This window comes from Heterodontus francisci, chromosome 32 (assembly GCF_036365525.1).
Source record: "Heterodontus francisci isolate sHetFra1 chromosome 32, sHetFra1.hap1, whole genome shotgun sequence".
NCBI lineage: Eukaryota > Metazoa > Chordata > Chondrichthyes > Heterodontiformes > Heterodontidae > Heterodontus > Heterodontus francisci.
In genome coordinates this window covers 19,947,213-19,966,355 of record NC_090402.1, presented here as the reverse complement: position 1 = coordinate 19,966,355, position 19,143 = coordinate 19,947,213, and the positions used below count along the sequence as shown (strand labels likewise).

Below are 19,143 nucleotides of genomic sequence, written 5' to 3'. Positions count from 1 at the left end.
CCTCTTAGACAGATGAATAAGTTCTCTTCCAAAGGAGAAATGGCTTTTAATAGTGCGTGTGGAATTTAGGGACTAACAGTGTAATTTGGGGTTAATTCAGCAACCTGGCTCCAATAAGACAAGGTACAGCTTCTGAGCTCGGATGCACAGCATGTTGCTAAACCCTGTGACATTGCAGGAGGTTTCAGGAGACCTTTCTGTACCTAAGGGTCCATCACCTGACGCTCATTCTGAGGAGATCAATGCTCTTCGACAGAAATTTCTTAAATAGAGTAGGCCAAACTTTGACGTGTACTTTGCTGTTATCAAATGCATATTGTTTCCAATAGCCAATCCTTTGGGATATCGCAAATGTATGTTTCAGCTTAATGTCGGTCAGCATCCACTTTTTGGCTGTTGGAGCTGTTAGCCTACAGGCAAGTTAGAGTGTTGGAATAATGTTTCACCCTGACCCTGTTTATCCCTCAAAGGAATATAGATTTTAAGTTAAACCAGGTGAAAAATGTGTTGTGTTCTGAATCAGATTTGGGTCAGCTGTAAGGAATTTTGCTCATGATTATGACCGGATAATAAAGTCTGCGGAGGAGCTTGAACTGATTTTCGACCTGTTGCATAAAGTTTGACATCATTACTGATGTCCTTTCTGATGAAAGGTCACAGACCTGAAATGTTAACTCTGTATCTCTCTCCACAGAGATGCTGCCTGACCTCTGAGTATTTCTAGCACTTTGTTTTTATTTACATCATTAACGTTATGTCGCCCCTCTCTTCTTAAACAGCACAGTATTGCTATTCTCCTAGGTTAGTTTACCTGGAGACATAATGTAGCATTGAATAGGCTAGAGGGTTTAGCGTGGTCTCTGGAAAGAACTGACTTGAGGGGGAAAATGGTCCTTTTCTAGTTGTACTTCTCATCTTGAAATTTGATATCATTTATCTGATTGGATTTATCAGTGTAAAAACACAGTAAATATTGCCAAGCTACTCCTGAGACAAGGCTGCCAGTGTCTGGAGGATATATAGGACTAATTGACCTTTTAATATCTTCGACCATCCACTAGTTTTCCTCATTTTATGCACCTCCTTCAATCCAGCCGTGTGCTACAGGTTTGTTCAGATTAAATGCATTGCTGGAATATGTGACAGGAAGGTGAACTGTGCGAGTCCAGGTATTAAGATTGTATTTGATTGTGAGATGGAAAAATTGGGAATATAAATGAAGGAAGGTCCTGAGAAGGCAACGATCTCTGACTCTTAATAGTCATAATGTTCTGCACTTAGCTGTTATATAATTGTTCTCGATTTTTTGGAAAATAGGTAATGGTCTTGATATACTATAGACAGAGATTTTAAACGAATCCAATTAAATATGACAGAAATTAGGAGAAGCCGTGAACTAATCTTAAAAGATGTGGAGACGTTAACTTGTGGAACAAATTGGCAGCTAGCTCAGTTGAGGCACTAGATTCCTCATTCACCCAGGAATAAACCAATATGGAGTAGGCAAGAAACAAAAAAACCATCAGATACTAAAAAAGAATCTGGAGGAGATGAATTTATCCTAAATTCTAATGCTCTTATCAAAATAGTAATGGTTTAAGTTATCATCCAGAAGAGGTAAGCATTTTAATCCTAAAAGTGTATAATTTGTTAAATGTACTAGTGCTACATCACCTGGGGTTGTATTAATGTAGACGGCCTGGTGCTAGTAGAGGAAATCTTCTGAACAGCTCATGGCCTAAGCCTTGTTAGTTTGACCATGTATTGAACTGGTGGGGGGGGTGGATGGAGAAGGAACAAAAAGGAAGTTCTGTGATATGGTGGAAAACAGGAGAGATTAAATGACAAGAGTTGGTGGTGCGGGGCCAAAGGGAGTGGTAATGGAACAAGTAAAGAAACAAAAGACAAGTCCAGAGGAGATGTGAACTGCAGAATGACGAACGGCTACTGTCTGAAAGTAATAGCAAAAGAAAAACAAGAGTAAGACCAAAAGATGCAAAGGGAATAAAATGGCAGAAGAGATTGCGGTCTGAAATTGTTAAACTCAATGTTGAGTCCAGAAGGCTGTAAAGTGCCTAATTGAAAGCTGCTCCTCAAACTTGCATTGAGCATTATTGGAGCACTGCAGGAGGCCGAGGACAGAAAAGTCAGCATGAGAGCAAGGTGGAGAATTAAAATGGCAGGCGACCAGAAGCTCAGGATCAGGCTTGCAGACTGAACGGCGGTGTTCCGCAAAGACTATGCTCTGTATTACTTCAGTCGTTAAGCTGCTGCTTTCCTGGGTTCAGGGAGAATTGGTATTTGGAGAGTTCAGGAAGTCCCCCAAAAATCTTTCATTGAACCCTGGTCTCCCCTCTTTTAGCTTGATACGATCTCCACCGTATGGGTTGAAGATTACCAGTTGGTAACGGAGATGACCAGTTATGCCAGACACATTTTAAGGCTTCTGAATAGTTGAAATGCTGTATATGAAAATCTGTGAAGTAAAATAAAGTACAAACCTCAAATGGAAAACACAGCAGCACTGTGATGAATAAGACCAAGAAACAAATGCCAGCCTGAAGTTGGAACCGTGGGTCAGGAGGAAATGAATGGCAAAGTGCTAGGAATGCAGTGGTTAGGGTTTCCTTTGAGTTGTTTTTGAATCGCCATTCAGCCCCGTCATGATGGAGTCTCTTGACCGTGCTCATTGATATAATTGCTGGCTGGTTTTGTAAATTCTTTGCTTTCAAATTGTATAAAGATAGCAACACAACTTGGGAGAAGCAGTCCCATTTTAGTTTATGGCAGTTGTTGCCAATGTGTGGCTGCTTCAAGAGGATATGATTTCTGAAAACGTCAGACAAGAAAATGTGATTCCCTGATAATCCTGTTTCTAAAGCCAAATTTCTTCCTCATATTCCCCATGGCACTTGCTCATTATTTAGTCATGTATTCTAAACATTAATCTACCAGTCTGTTTAATGGCAGCAGTGAGATAAAGCAGTATTATTACAGACTTTTAAGCCATTTTTCACCATGTGTATTTTGTGCTTTGCTTTCGCTTAACAGGAAGCGGTTTTGGATTTTCCACATAGACCATTTCATTTCTCCCATTCTTTTAATATAGTGATTGTATCCAGTCTAACCTGTTGGTCTTTCTCACATCCAGAGGTGAACAGAAAATAGCTAAAAGAAACTACGTTTTTCCAATTTCTATCACTTTTTGTATTGACTAGTACTGTGTTGTGTTTTTGCAACTCCGCATTCTCTGTCAGGTTGGGCACTGTGTTATCTTCCAGCTTGTTCAGTTGCTCAGCTGCTGTAATTTTACATTGGATTTTCCATATCAGGTGCCAGGACAGCTGGAAAATGATACTTTTAAAATAACAATGGAACTAGGGTCAGTTTTATTAAACTGCTGTTGTGTGGAACAAAGGCTCCCAATTAATGTTCTTCCCATTTCACTCATCTATTCATCTGTGTCAGAAATTATAGAGTAGCCAGTAGCTTTGGTCATTGCTGGAAGAAGATATCTATCTGTAAGCAATAATAAAACACAGTGGGAGCCAAGGTAGGGAAGGAAGGTTCAATTTGCTCTGCTTTGCTGTTGAACATGTTTTCATTGTGTTCAAAAGCTACAAGAAGAAAAAGATAGAATTTGCATTTATTTAGCACTTTTCATGATCCCAAAGCGCTTTACAGCCAATGAAGTACTTTTGATGTGTAGTCACTGTTATAGTGTGGGGAAACGAGGTTGAGAGTTCAGCATTCATTGTGATTTTGAAATTAAATGTCCAATTTGCAGTTCAAACTTCCATCTTTAACCCTGGCAGTTGTCTTACAAAAATATTTTTACCCCATCACTTAGATATAGTAATCATGTCATACGCAAGGGTCTTTTTTAATGCAGTATGAATGCATTGGGCATCAATGCAGAAATTGATGCCAACCCTAATAGCTGGCTTGCAACAGCTGGTGAAGCCGCAGGGGCAGCAACCCAGCGAAAAGGGTTAAAATTTCTTTCTTACTGAAGGGCTTTATGTCTTGGTTAATCGGAGTGAAAGGACACTCCAATTACTGCCATGTCGGAAATGGTGAAAGAAAATTGCTGCTTTTCATCATGATGGAAAATTCTTTGGGTCCTATAAGTGGCATTGCTTGATCTGCACATAATTCCCATAGAGTTGCAGAATGCTGCAGTAATTTTTAGTCGCCTATTCCTGCACATCGATTCAACGCATTTCTCCATTTATTGTTTTTTTATAACAGGAAGCAGTGAAAGCTCTGAGTTCAGTGAAGAGCTGTCTTCAGGATTGGAGAGGTGAGTGGCCAGATAACCAAACATTTCTTGTCACTTTTCTTTGCTTCACCTCACGTTTTTAGATTTCCTTTTGTATATAACGGCTTAAAAATGAGTGATAATTTACTGACATTAAAGTAAAATGATCGAATTTCCTGGGAATTTTTTTTTTTTTTTTAATTTCCAAATTCTAAGTACTTAAAGAGAAAGTGAAACACCAACTTCCACTTACCAAGCTGACAACTCCCATGAATGATCAATTAGAAACATACTTAGCAGAATCTAATAGGGTGCAATTGCTCTATCTATGGGTTGGCTGAGAAATGGTTAACTAAGTCTCCAAAACCAGTTCACTAATATGAAATGATAGTGTAAATCAAGGCACTACATTAGTGACCAAGCAGTTAATGCATTTGTAAGAAGTTCCTTCTCCATTACTTAAATGAAGACACTAACCAATTTATTTTAAATGTGTTGACATCATTGTTAATATAGTGCAAGAGGAATTTCATCTGAACATGTTAATTATGAATATCTCCCATGGTGATTTTTGCCCCATAAGAAATACATATTTTTTTTAAATGCTTGTTCCCCAATCTGTTTGCCCCCCCCCCCCCCCCTCTCCATAGTGGTACTTTGCTGAAGTCCAATCCACAGCCACCATCATCCAAATGGCCAATCTTAATGTGCCTGGACAGCAAGTGTCAGCAGCATATGCAGATGTGGGTTGCACAACAACTTAGGCCAATGCTACATTCACATACATGCACTGGCTAGCAAAGGTATATCAATCAGATGCAGGAACCTTGGCTGATATTTTTTGCTCCCTACCCAATCCAGGTATGTTGAGATCAATTACAGTGCCCCACCAATTCAACATACACTAGGAACTGAACCTGGGAGTAATATGCTGTGTACAGAGACTAATGCATGTGACCAATCCTTTACGTTGATATAGTGTGTATATATTATATGGGGATTGTGCGCTACAGAACTCATGTTTAAATTTGCAAACAGGAATCGGTTGTATGCAACACTAGGTCCCAACTGGCGGGTTTCAGTAAAGAATTCTCCGAGGAGTCGATGCAGTATTAACAGGTACAGTAAGGTGACGGGGTCTGTCATAAGGTGAAAGGTCAGAGATCATAAGCTGATCTTGTGGGTCTGCATGCCTCCATCCTGAATCAAGTTCATCATCTTCAAACCTTAAATATTGAGTGCTAACTCTTCAGTGAAAAATCTTTATACTCTGTGTATGGGCAGACCCAACTAATTCCTGGTTTCTTGGGGCACCAACCATTTTGAATTTTCAACTGACAGTCCAATTACTGAAAGAATCAACATACTTAATGCAACAAAACATTTCCATTTGCTTTTAAATATTGGATTTTTTTTTTCTGTTCAAATATCCCAACTATGGTTTAATTGATTGGACTGACATCGCGCACTGCAAAATTGCCAAGATCCTTCTGGTTGCCTTTATAAGATGGTGGACTGATAAGAGATTCTTAAAAAGTATTACAGAATGCGTGACTAATCTTTCATATCTACCTTGAGCATCAGTAACTAGTGGTCTGCCCGAATGATAACCTTCCATGAGCCCAGTACTGCTTTAATTTGTTTTATATAAGGATATAGAAATGTTTTGAGCTGAGCACATAACTAGCATTAACCTCCTCTCAGCTACCTGGGCTAACAGGTCTCTGCCCAAACCCAAGGATTGTTTTTTTGTAAACTGATTTTGGCTCATTTTAGAGCAGCTCTCTGTCAAACCTAACGTAGACTGAGTCAAGGTTTATGGCTAAGAGTAATCTTGAATGCTGAGCCCAAAATATAGAGTAGATGCTGAATAATGGACATGGGGTCTGATCCCAAGGCTCTAATCTAAAGAGGTCAGATGATGTTATAAGCTATGAGAGCAAATCAAGTGGTTTATAAAGGTCAGCTGGTGCTAATTACTTTGCAACCTTGAGGTCAACCACTGATGTCTGTTATTATTTATAATATATACTGTTGGAAACTTAATTGAGGGTTTGTAATCCTATATTTGTCCGTTTTTGTACCAACAACCACTAGTGAACCAGGCAGTGTATTCCAAATCTGTGATACATCTTCATACTTGCAAGTTGACTATAATAGGATTATTGGAAAAAACCTACAGTTAGTTACCCGAAAGCTCCCTATACAGTATATATTATTTGACACAAATACTTTAGCTTCTATCTCGCTGACAACTCATTGTGTGTTGCTTCATGCTGGGAACCACACATCTGTATGTGTAGCATTCTATTATATTAGGATGATAGCAATAGTGAGTCCAAAGGTGTGTTAAAGTCTGTTTACCTCTTGTATCATTACATTCATAAATTGTAGATGAGGAACACAGCTTTTTTATGCCATTCATTATTGCTGTTATATATAACACTCTGGGGAAAGAATCTTTACATAAAAGGTTCATCTTCAAAATTGAGAATTCAAAAAATATGCAAGTACTTTCAGAATATGATTAAATTCCTTGAAATTAGATTGGCTTTCTGAGCTTGGTGTTATATCATAACTAATCATCCAGTTAATGTTTATTGGTAAGCAAGAAAAGAAACTTAGTGGATAACTGTGTGGCTCAGAAATGTCTTTAGTATATGTAACTGACTGACTGAAATACTACGTGCCATTGGCTGAAGAGTCGTCACGCGGGAGATAAAATAGCTTTTGGCTCATACTCTCTGCAGACTGCAGTAAATTGCAATTCTGCAAGCAACACAACAGACTTGCGTAAAATACATGCAAAGGTTTCCCAATTTTTAAAAAAAAAAAGTAAACTTAGCAAACATTGCTGTCAAGGGCTTTGAGAGTAAAGGATTGATCCAGCCGTTACAGATCTTCCTACAAGCATGCAATAGTACCCGACTCTTGAGCGTCTCTATTTTCTGGTGATGGTTCCCTTCCTTCTGGCTGGGTTTTGTGTCCACAAGCACCTCCTGGTACCTTACCCAAAAGGACTTTCTTTCATGTCTGAGCCCATGCAGTAACTGTCAATTGGCTATTTGACAGCAAGAAACGTCATAGATCTGCCTGAGCAAATTTCCACCTCCTGTCCCCACAACAGAGATCATTGGATAGGGAATCAGAACTTCGGCTGTGTTTTTCCTGAGGACATTTCCAGTGTCCCCCTAGTTGTTGCTCTGGCTGAACTCAGCTACTCAGTTCAGACCAGAACTGATGGATTTTTCCATTCCTTAGCTGAAGCTTTTACCTCTATAGCCCTGCATCATAGTCAGTGTAGGTATTACGTACAAAAAAAACCCAAGATTATTATCTAGATTCCTTTTATTTCCTCGTATCGGACTGCAATACAGACTCCATGCCAACAAAAACAAATTAAATTACCCCATTTTAAGTAGTTGCTTGCAAAGGATTGCCATTGAAATGAGTTTCCCACCAGTATCCAATGTACATGAGTTTGCTGAATAAAATTAAAATGCTTCTTATTTTTCAATTGAAGCGATGTAGCTTAACTATGTGGTAAAATAATCTCCAGTAGTAAATCATTCCTGGTTAGTTGATTAACACGGGGGGATTTTTTCATACAGAGTGGAGATGGGGTTAGGAGAGAGACTTTGGAAACGCCCTTCACAGATTCTCCCCCGCCCCCCCCCCCCCTTCCCCCCACCACCACCACCACTCACGAGAACCACATGATTACAGGCAACTGTTCATAAATATCATAGAATCATAAAATTGTTACAGCACAGAAGGAGGCCATTCAGCCCGTCATGTCCGTCCTGTCTCTCCAAGTACAACTCAGCTACTCCTACTTGATGCCTTTTTCCCATAGCTCTGCAAATTCTTTCTCTTCAGATAATTATCTAATTCCATTTTGAAAGCCACAATTGAATCTGCCTCCACCACAATCTGAGGGAGTGCATTCCAGATCCTAACTACTCGCTGCAGAAAAAAGTTTTTCCTCTTTTGCCATTCTCCTTAAGTTGATGTCCTCTGGTTCTCGACCCTTCCACCAATGGGAACAGTTTTTCCCTATCGACTCTGTTCAGACCCCTCATGATTTTGCACATTTCTATCAAATCTCCTTTCAACCTTCTCTTCTCTAAGGCGAACAGACTCAGCTTCTCCAATCTATCCCTCTGTGAAGCCTTCACATCCTTCTGAAAGTGGGGTGCCCAGAAGTGGACTCAGTTCTCTAGTTGAGGCCAAACCAGTGTTTTCTAAAGGTTCACCATAACTTGCTTTTGTATGCTATACCTCTATTTATAAAGCCCAAGATTCCACTTTCTCAACCTGCTCTGCCACTTTTAGCGATTTGTGCACGTATCCTCCCAGGTCCCTCTGCTCCTGCACCTCTTTAGAATTGTACCCTTTATTTTATATTGCCTTTCCTCGTTCTTCCTACCAAAATGTATCACTTTATACTTCTTGGCATTACATTTCATCTACCACTTGTCTGCCCACTCCACTATGTCCTCTTGAAGTCTATCACCATCCTCCTCACCATACTTACAATTTTTGTGTCATCTGCAAATTTTGAAATTGTGCCCTGTACACCAAAGTCTAGGCCATTCATATAGATCAAGAAAAGCAGGGGTCCTAATACTGACCCCTGGGGAACCCTACTATATACCCTCCTCCAGTCCAAAAAACAACTGTTCAGCACTACTCAGTTTCCTATCACTCAGCTAACATGGTATCCATGCTGCCACTGTCCCTTTTATTCCACGGGCTTTAACTTTGGTGATAAGCCTGTTATTTGGCACTTTATCAATTGGCCAAGTCCATGTACACCACATCACCCTCATTAGCCCTGGCAAGTTAGTTAAACATGATTTTCTCTTAACAAATCCATGCTGGCTTTCCTTAATTAATCCACATTTGTCCAAGTGACTGTTACTTTTGTCCTGAATTATTGTTTCTAAAAGCTTTCCCACCCCCGAGGTTAAACTGACCTCTCTGCAGTTGCTGGGCTTATCCTTGCGCCTTTTCTTGAACAAGGGTGAAATATTTGTAATTCTCCAGTCCTCTGCCACCACCCCTGTATCTAAGGAAGTTTGAAAGATTGTTGCCAGTACTTCTGTAAATATGGCTTCATATTCCAGGTGTTTACTTAGGCAATTTCAACTTTAAATGTTACCATAAAACATTGTGATGTGAAGTGCACGTATACACCAGATTTTTAATATAATTTGGATGTGTGTAGCAGAGCTCAGCTCCAGTGATATTAAGACAAACAGAAGTTACTGGAAATGCTTGGTAGGAGTCAATCAATTGTTGAAAAAGACAGAGGTGTTGATACTTCAGGCTGAAGGATTCATCACAACTGTTATCATCTAGTGTAGAAGTCCATTCACAGATTGACCAACACTAAAAGGATCTCTGTCCTGCCTGTGCTCGATGATCGGGCTCACTTTAGGAGTTTTCCAAGTGTCTGACCAATTCATTAGGACGTCAACCTGTTGCATCACCTCCAGATCTTCTTGTTACACTGAGTTTATAACTCAGAACAAGTCATAGAGTGATACAGCACTGAAACAGGCCCTTCGGCCCACCGAATCCATGCCGACCATCAACCACCCATTTATACTAATCCTACATTAATCCCAATTTTCCCTCTCACGTCCCCCACCTTTCCTCAATTCTCCTACCACCTACCTACACCAGGGACAATTTTTTTTACAATGGCCAATTTACCTATCAACCCACAAGTCTTTGGCATGTGGGAGGAAACCCAGGGAGAACTTGCAAACTCCGCACAGGCAGTACGCAGAACCAAACCCGGGTCGCTGGAGCTGTGAGGCTGTGGTGCTAACCGCTGCGCCACTGTGCTGCTTTGGTTAGTTTGAGAAATTACAGTTGATTTTGTCAGGATCATTCTCTATCATGAGATCCAAATAGGGTAGCTCTTCCATTTTGTGCAAAAGACAGATTTCAGAATAGTTGTTACATAAAAGTGTAAATACGATATAGAAGAATGGGTTTTGATGGTATTGACTACGTTAACCGACCTTTCGGGATTTTCCACAACAGTCTGCATTTTCCAATATCCTTTTCAAACTACCCAAATACCCAAAGCTCTGCAGTTTCATCTTGATATAGATATTGGCTTAGTTAGAAATTTCAACCAGCTGTGAGGAAAGTTGTACATTTGCCAGGAAGTACTACGTGTCCAGTTAACGTTACACTAAATATTTTGCTCTGCAGGAAGGTTTTTTAAAAAATTAATAAAGAAACTTAGATGGAATGATCTGCAGGAAGGTAATGCGAGGTGGTAAAGGCGGGATTGTAAAAAATATTGAAAATACTTGAAAGGATTAACTCAATGGTCGGGGCTGGTGAGTTAAGCCTTGTATGCTACATTGACTTAGATGTCGCAAACATCTCAGTGGCTGACACTAAGCAAGCAGTTCTACTTGGATCCTTCCATTATGATGAAAGATAGCTGAGGAGGAATCTGAGAATTTGGACAACAGTTTCTGGAGGCTGGGTACAAGCTCATATCATATTATATCCAGGGTTTGTTACAATAGTTGGGCTGCAATCATGGTTAGTACCAGACCATCTACTGGTGGAACCACTTGTTGAGTCTAGAGCATTGGGTATGCAATGATGAGTAAGCAGGGCTCAGTACAAGGTGATAGATCTTAATGTTGATGTAGAATGGAGCTCAGGAGGCTGGTAAAGAAGTTCGTATCAAGTGTGTCCAGGCTGTGGCCAGGAAGATGATGACAAAGCAGTCTTGCATTTTGTGGCAAATGCTTCTTGCATGATGTCCATGAGGTGCTTCTGAACAAGGGCTCAATCCCCTTCCCAAGTCTCACACCATCCCGACTTGGATATATATTGTTGTTTCTTCTTCACTGCATCAAATTCCTGGAATCCCTACCTGACAGCACTGTGAGAGTACCTTCACCACATGGACAGCAGCAGCTCACTGCTGCCTTCTCAAGGGTAACTAGGAATGTTCTTGCCAGCAACACCGATATTCCAAGAATGAATTGAAAAATCAATACTTCCCAATTGTTTATTGACCATGCTGCCAGTATTCTCCATGGAACTGAGGTAAGTAGGCTCTATTTAGGGTCGATAGTTTCAAGATGATTTACGTGGCAAAGAGTCAGCCCTCGATGACCGACTCAAGAAACCAATATATGCAGTATTCTGGGGCACAGTTGGTAATTGTCTTGCCAGTGTGGCTTATGATTGGAACATGGGAAGGTAAACCTGGCACTGGGGCCTGAGCTTTTTTCCCCACTTGCTTCAGATAATCCTGCAAACCATTTGGAAGGGTGGTTCTCACCAGACAAGAAGCTTAATTCTTACCAGTCTTCTGTTCTGCTTTGTTTTAGCTGGTTGAATTCCAGTTGTACCTGCATACAGTTAGGGTTGCCAACTGCAACTGAATCTTTGGATTTTGGGACTTTGACTTGTTCCTGTGTGCAGAGAGTGCACTCAGTATCTGTCGGTTTGTTTGGACGCAACAGGCTGTCCAATAAAACAACAGCAACAATTTGCATTTATATAGCACCTTTAATGTTAGAAAATATCCCAAGCACTTCACTAGAGCGTTATCCAACAAAATTTGGCACTAAGCTATATGAGATACTAGAACAGGTGGCCTAAAGCTTGGTCAAAGAGGCAGGCTTGAAGGTGCATCTTACAGGAGGAGAGAGGGGTGGAGAGGTTTAGGGAGGAATTCCAGAGCTCAGGGACCAAGCAGCTAAAGGCACTGCTGCCAATGGTGGAGTGATTAAAATAAAAATTGGGCATGCACAAGAGGCCAGAATTAGAGGGCGCAGAGGTGTTGGAGGGTTGTAGGGCTGGAGGAGGTTACAGAGATAGGGAGGGATGAGGCCATGGAGGGATTTGAAAAGAAGGATAAGATTTTTTAAATCAAGGTGTTGCTGAACTGTGAACCAATATAGGTCAGCAAGCATAGTGGTGAACGGAATTAGTGCGAGTTAGGATAGGGGCAACAGATGAGCTTAAGTTTATGGAGGGTGCATGGTGGGAGACTGGCCAGGAAAGCATTGGAATGGTTGAGTCTAGAGATAACAAAGGCATGGATGAGGGATTTGGAACATGGTAACAAGAGTAAGCCATTGAACATTAGTCGCAGTCCTCTAGCGTCTTGTGTGCACATCAAGGTGTTTGCTGGATGTGATCAAATAACCAGAAAGTAATCGGGTTGCTTGGTAACATGATGCTTAATAACATAACTGAAACAGAGTTCTTGCTGATCTAGGATTAGTCACCTGCAACAGTCAACAGGATTATTTTTGCTGCTCTAACCCTGAGCTCATTAATAGCTGCGCCTGCACACCAAGCAGAGTTGTTGTTTGCATTAGCGTTTCCCTGCCAGCATTGCAAACCATATCTTCCAGTAAATTGTGCATAGGAGACCGCTTTTGTTTATTGTGCCTGTCTTGAAATGATGATTCCTGATCTAAGTGACCTAAAACCAGTCGATTAACATAACCAAAGTTTATTTATGCTAGCTGTGGGAACAATTATGCAGCAAATGTATTCAAGATGTAGCCTCATGTTATGTTGAATGACTGAACATTTTACTGTTACCAGCAGCTAGCGGGTAACTCCACTGTGAGACTGTGTTTACAGCACGCGTGCCTCTAGCTGTTAGTTTGTGGGATATGGAAAATATTCCACATATGTCGGTCGGGGACCCAACTTCGGCTACTTTTCTGTGAACCATTTGGAGGTAATTTTCTAAGGAATTTTTTTTGCCCATTTTTCAGGTGAGGCATTGAACTCAGGTCTCACCTGCCCACTCAGGTGGATGTAAAAGATCCCATGGTATTATTTTGAAGAAGAGCAGGGGAGTTCTCCCCAGTGTCCTGGCCAATATTTATCCCTCAATCAACATCACAAAAAAAAAGATTAGCTGATCATTATCACATGGTGGGAGCTTGCTGTGCACAAATTGATGCTGCATTTACTAGTGTAATAGCCATAGAGTCATTTACGACACAGAAGGAAGCCATTCGGCCCATCGAGTCCATGCCAGCTCTCCACAGAGCTATTTAGTTGGTCCCACTCCCCCGATCAATCCCCATAGCCTTGCAAGTCTATTTCCTTCAAGTGGCCATCCAATTTCCTTTTAAAGTCAGTGATTTGTCTCCGCTTCCACCACCCTTGTGGGCAGCAAGTTCCACATTACTACACACTGCATAGAAAGGTTCTTCCTCATATTCCCCCTGCATCTCCTGTCCAAAACTTTCAGTCTTTGTCCCCTAGTCCTTGTACTGTCAGATAATGAGAACAGCTTTTTTTTTGCCTAACTTATCCAAACCTATCAGAATCTTGTGCACTTCTATCAAATTTCCCCTCTATCTCCTTTGCTCCAAGGAGAACAACCCCAGCTTTTCCAACCTAATTTTGTAACTCAAATCCCCCATTCCTGGAACCATTCTGGTAAATCATCTCTGCACCCTCTCAAGGACCCTCACATCCTTCCTATAGTGTCGTGACAGGACTGGACACAATACTCTAGTTGGAGCCTAACCAGAACTTTATAAAGGTTCAGCATAACTTCCTTGCTTTTGCACTCAATGCCTCTATTTACGAAGCCCAAGATCCCATATGCTTTACGAACCTTCTCTCAATATGTCCTGCCAACTTCAAAGATCGATGCACATGCTCTCCCAGGTCCCTCTGTTCCTGCACACTCTTTATAACTGTGCCATTAAGGAAAGATTGCCTCACCCTATTCCTTCTGCCAAAATACATCACCTCACACTTGTCAGTATTAAATCCCAACTGCCACCTGTCTGCCCATTCTGCTAGCCTAATTATGTCCTGCTGCAGGCAGTTCATATCATCCTCATTATTAGCCACACCTCCAAGTTTGGTGTCATTGGCAAATTTTGAGATTCTACTCTGTATTCCAAGATCCAAGTCATTTATATATAGCAAAAATAAAAGCAGTGGTTCTAGCACTGACCCTTGTCTACCATTCTCCAGTCTGAAAAGCAACCTGAAAAACTACGTTACAACATTTCAAAAAAGAAAACTATTTCTTTGGTCGTAAAAGGCACTATATAAATGTAAGTTTTTTTTTCTTTCTCATGATCAGGGATGTTCATGCTGGGAAATGAAAGTTTCCAATTCAAGCACAGTGTTGGCATCAATCGCACCAGGTCAACTGGAACATAGTTAGATGGCCAAAGCTCCATCTACACTGACCCAGAAATGTTCCTCAGCCTGAATCTCCGTGCTGCCCCAATGTGACTATTTTTCTATTTCCCTCGCTGGCCATCCTGTAGTTTGTCAGTGAGATTCTCAATTTAGTGCTGAATTCAGGGCAATTTTACCGACCTTTCAGGAGCTGGGTTGAGACGGATTCAACAACCATGTATTGACATCCAGCAACACGGCTCACCACCTTTTAATCATACCAGCTCATGTATAAGAACGCTATCTGAGCTTAACGCTGTCATTTTTTAAAATTATTCTTTCACAGGATGTGGGCATTGCTGGTTAGGCCAGCATTTATTGCCTATCCCTCATTGTCCTTGTGATGGTGATCACGTACCACAGAGCACGTTTGCACTGGGTGGCATGAAGTGACAAACTTTTGTATGCTACTCCTAAGGTTGGCGAGCATCGTTTTGTCACTGTGGCAACCATGGAACTATTTCCCAGTTATTCTGTTCCATGCACCAGTTCAAAATCCACAACTTTTTATTTCAAATAGTTAGCAAAGCACCATGAAATCAAAAGTGATGTTTTGTGATGGTGGCTTGTGAATGAGGATTGTAAACAAACTGATGATTACTCTTTCCCGAAATGTATGCTTCCTTCATTTGCAGACTAAACTTTGGGTCTGAGAATCCTTAGCCAAGTCCCACCAACATAAGTGTGTAGCAGAGCAGTTGCCAGTGACCTCTACTCTTGACCCCATCGGAGTTTCCGGGGTTGGGGAGAGGTCAGTTGATTTTCATGCACATCTTGGGCATCCACCCAACGTAGGAACCATCTCTGCTGGCTGCCCACTCTCCAGTGTCACGGGTCTCGAGTAATACGGGTAGGCCTCTGTTCCAAACAGGCCCCGACAGAAATTCGCAGCCTGAGCCAGAACTTGGCCAAGTTTCCAGTAGAACTGGTAGCTAAGCTAAATCAGCAGTGTGCTGCTGGCCTCCCAGGGATTTAGGACCTCTGTATTTAACAATTTCCTGTGCAGCACCTTCAACTCTCCATTGCATCTGTGTCCATTTACTTTGGTTATTTTGATACTATATTTATTCTGTACCAGGGAACACTAATCATTTACAATCCAGGCAAAGCACAAGTAGCTCATTGAATAAACACTGCTTTGTTTCACTTCATAAACTAAGTGACCTTTGTTAACCCTTTGCGGGCTGTAGTAGAAACCCTGAATTGGCAACAACAACTTGCATTTATATAGCGCCTTCAATGTAGGGAAATGCTGCAATATACCTCAGCCTTATCAGATAAAAATGACACGAGCCAAATGAGGGGAAATTAGGACAGGTGACTAAAATTTTGGTCAAAGAGGTAGACTTTAAGGAGTGTCTTAAAGGAGGAGAGAGAGGCGGAGAGGTATAAAGAAGGAACTCTAGCACTTAAAGCCTAGACAACAGAAGGCATGGCCGTCAATGGTGGGGTGAGAGGCCAGAGTTGGAGGAATGCAAATCTGTTGGAGGGCTTGCGGAGGTCACAGACATGCAGAGGGACAAGCTAAGAAGTTGTTGATAGGATACTTGCACTACTAAAGGTATATATAATGTCAGTCTTAGAGCTTGATGTCTGCTTTCTGTGCAGGAGTCAAAGAATTGTAACAGTAGTATTTCAGGGCAGCACAATAACCACATTGGAACACTGGAGTCAACTGCAGTGTAGAAAAGTATAAGATGGTACATTTTGGTAGGAAGAATAAAGAGGCCATGTACTCCTTGGAAAAGAATTGTCTAAATGTGGGTCCAGATACACAAATCACTAAAAGTAGCAATATTGGTTAATATGGTCAAAAGAAAGCAAGCAAAACACTAGGTTTTATTTCTAGAGGGATAGAGTTGAAAAACCAGAAGTTATGTATAGAACCTTCGTTAGACCACACTTGGAGTATTGTGAGCAGTTCTGGTCGGCATATTATACAAAGAACATATAGGCACTGGAGAAGCTGAGAAAAAGATTTACTAAAATGATACCAGAACTGAGAGGTTATACCTGTAAGGAGCAATGAAATAGACTGCGTTTCTTTTAGAAAACAGAAGAGGGTGACCTAGTAGGGGTCTTTTAGATTTAGAAGGTTTTTTGGCGGGTAGACCTAGAGAAGATATTTCCACTTGTGGGAGAGACTAGGGGCCATAAATGTAAGATAGTCACTTAGAAATCCAATAGGAAAATCAGGAAAAATTTCTTTACCCAAGATTGGTTATAATGTGGAACTTGCTACCACTAGGAGTAGTTCAGGTGAATAGTGCAGATGCATTTAAGGGGAAGCTAGATACACACATGAGGGAGAAAGGAATAGAAGGATATGTTGATGGGGTTAAATGAAGAATTGGGGGAGGAAGCTTGCGTGGTGGATAAACACTGGCATAAACCTGTTGGGCAGAATGGCCTGTTTCTGTGCTGCAAATACTATGTAAATTGCAAGGTTGACATTCCGATTCCTGATGGAGCTCGTTTTACAGTTTCGGAGCAGTTGTATCAAGGGTGAAGATTTGGTGAAAATCTGAGAGAGTGAACCCTTCCATATCTTTCAAGAACCCTTCCTGGTAGGCCCACCAAGAACCACCATTGATGGTGTCTTTGGAGTTCAACAGGTTTTATAATCCCATCTCTTGACTGAGGCAACAAGTACTGAGCAGTTCCGAAGAAGGGTCACTGACCCGAAACGTTAACTCTGCTTCTCTTTCCACAGATGCTGCCAGACCTGCTGAGTGGTTCCAGCATTTCTTGTTTTTATTTTATATTAGTACTGATGTGGGGTCATTACTGAGAGGAGTACATTTTGGTTCTCTTTAAAGAAGGAAAGGTGTTTCCTGCTTTTTACAGCCACTGAACTTTGAATAAATTCCAGAAATGAAGCTAATCCTTCTTTCCCCTCCATTCCCCCCTCCAATTCTTTTAGAGGCCCTGTATGTTTTTGTTTGCTACCCAAATTGAACAGTATCATTCCCTGTAGAAGAAGAGAGATTAAGTAAAACGTGAACCCAGTGTAAGTGGTTAGGTCACAAGCTAAATGATAAACTGCATTTAGTCAAGGAAACTTTCTAACCCAATTGGAATCAAAACCAGTTTTGTTAACCCAGGGAACGAACAGGCAAAACACAAATATTGTGGACAAGAAAAGGGAAAAGACAAAATCAAGTATATGCTTTGAAACAGATCAGCAGTAGAATAATTCCCGTAAACCTTTGCCAGTTGATCTGGGTCAGAGATGGAGATTCCTCAGTCCTGCCTCAGGAAACTTCACTTTATAGCCCCAGTTGTTTTGAATATTGTTATCCTGCTGCTTCCTTTGGCAGATTGACTATGTTAATGGCTGTCTTGTTTTGCTGTAACAGAGTAGAGATTGTCAACACGAGGAATGCTACCACATTAATGTGTGAAGGAATTGTATGCTGAACTCCATTTTGTGAACACATAGTTTGATTTACCCAATATTGTGTGGAAAGCTAAGGTGATGCAACCATTTTGCTCTGTAGAGGCTTTACAGACTTGACCAGAGAGTGTGGTAAATGGCTGACGCACAGATTATCTTAATATTCAGGTTGGCCACTGGTGGCATTCAGCTGCATTGATGCCTGAATGGTAAGCACCAGCCTTTTATGGTCACTGGTGATATTTAGTGATATTGATGCCTGAATGGTGAACACTAGTGTGCAATGGGTTGGCAAAAAGGATCAAACAGCAGTGAAGTGTAGACTGGATGAAATAATATAACTCTTCAAAATAGGCAGGTAATTAACAAGCCGTTGAAAATCTAGACCTTAGGGGTTGAATCTGTGTTTTACATTTGATTGGATAATCTGGTATATCGTAACTCAATGGTATAAATATTGCTCGATGATTGATTTTAATATTAACATATCTTGTTGAAAGGGCACTGTTCTGCCACACAGAATGGAACAAATGATTTCCAAACATAAAGAAGTAGTTCTGCAAATCTCCAATTATGTTGACCATCAAACATGCACAAAAAAAGGAAGGCTTCATGCTTTCAGTTGAAGAACGGCCTTTACGAAACTTAAGCCTGTTACAAGGTGTATCACTGTAATGCAGTGTGAAATATTGTGACTATTACATATTTAACTAAAACATAGAGGTGCATTTTGGATATGTAGCTTGCTTTGTATACAATACAATCATCGATGTTTATTTCATCATTCTGCAGAATCTTAATTAAGCCAAAAAAAACACTTCCTCTCTTTCAATATTCAGAGAATCACAGTAACTCATAATACACATTATGCTTGACCCCTCGACTAGCTTCAAGCAGGCCCTTCCTTAATTAAGTTGTGCTGAAGTTGAGTTATCAACACAATTTTGCAGATGCACAATACAGGACATCCTCATACTTAACGCCTTGTTCAGTCATTATGCTACAGCATACAGCACTATTTTCTTTATTTGAAAAAGCATATTGGCCAGTGGAGACCCTGTTGACGAGCAGTTGTTTTTTGAAATCAGAAAATGGCAAGTTTATTTTTTATTTACTTTCCTCCGAAGTTTTTGCTTGCACGTGTGAAGTCTTAAAGCATAATGCAAAACTTAATATGCTTAAAGGTTAACTTGCACTTAAAATCTTTGATAGTTGGTGGAAACCATCTAGGGTTGTTGATTATCTAAGAAGAGCTGTATTCTAT

The 19,143-nt window shown here is 40.8% G+C and overlaps 1 protein-coding gene across 7 annotated transcripts in view; it reads left to right on the top strand.

Annotated features, from left to right (window-relative positions):
- Window positions 1-19,143, top strand: part of ralgps1 (Ral GEF with PH domain and SH3 binding motif 1) — a 650,997-nt gene that overhangs the window by 615,594 nt on the left and 16,260 nt on the right. For 5 of the 7 annotated variants that reach the window (XM_068012421.1, XM_068012419.1, XM_068012416.1 and 2 more), the window contains 2 exons: window positions 4,252-4,303; window positions 5,300-5,380. In XM_068012421.1, coding sequence (XP_067868522.1) covers window positions 4,252-4,303; window positions 5,300-5,380 — 133 coding nt within the window. The remainder of the gene's footprint in view (window positions 1-4,251; window positions 4,304-5,299; window positions 5,381-19,143) is intronic. The other 2 variants (XM_068012423.1, XM_068012422.1) reach the window with 1 other exon arrangement.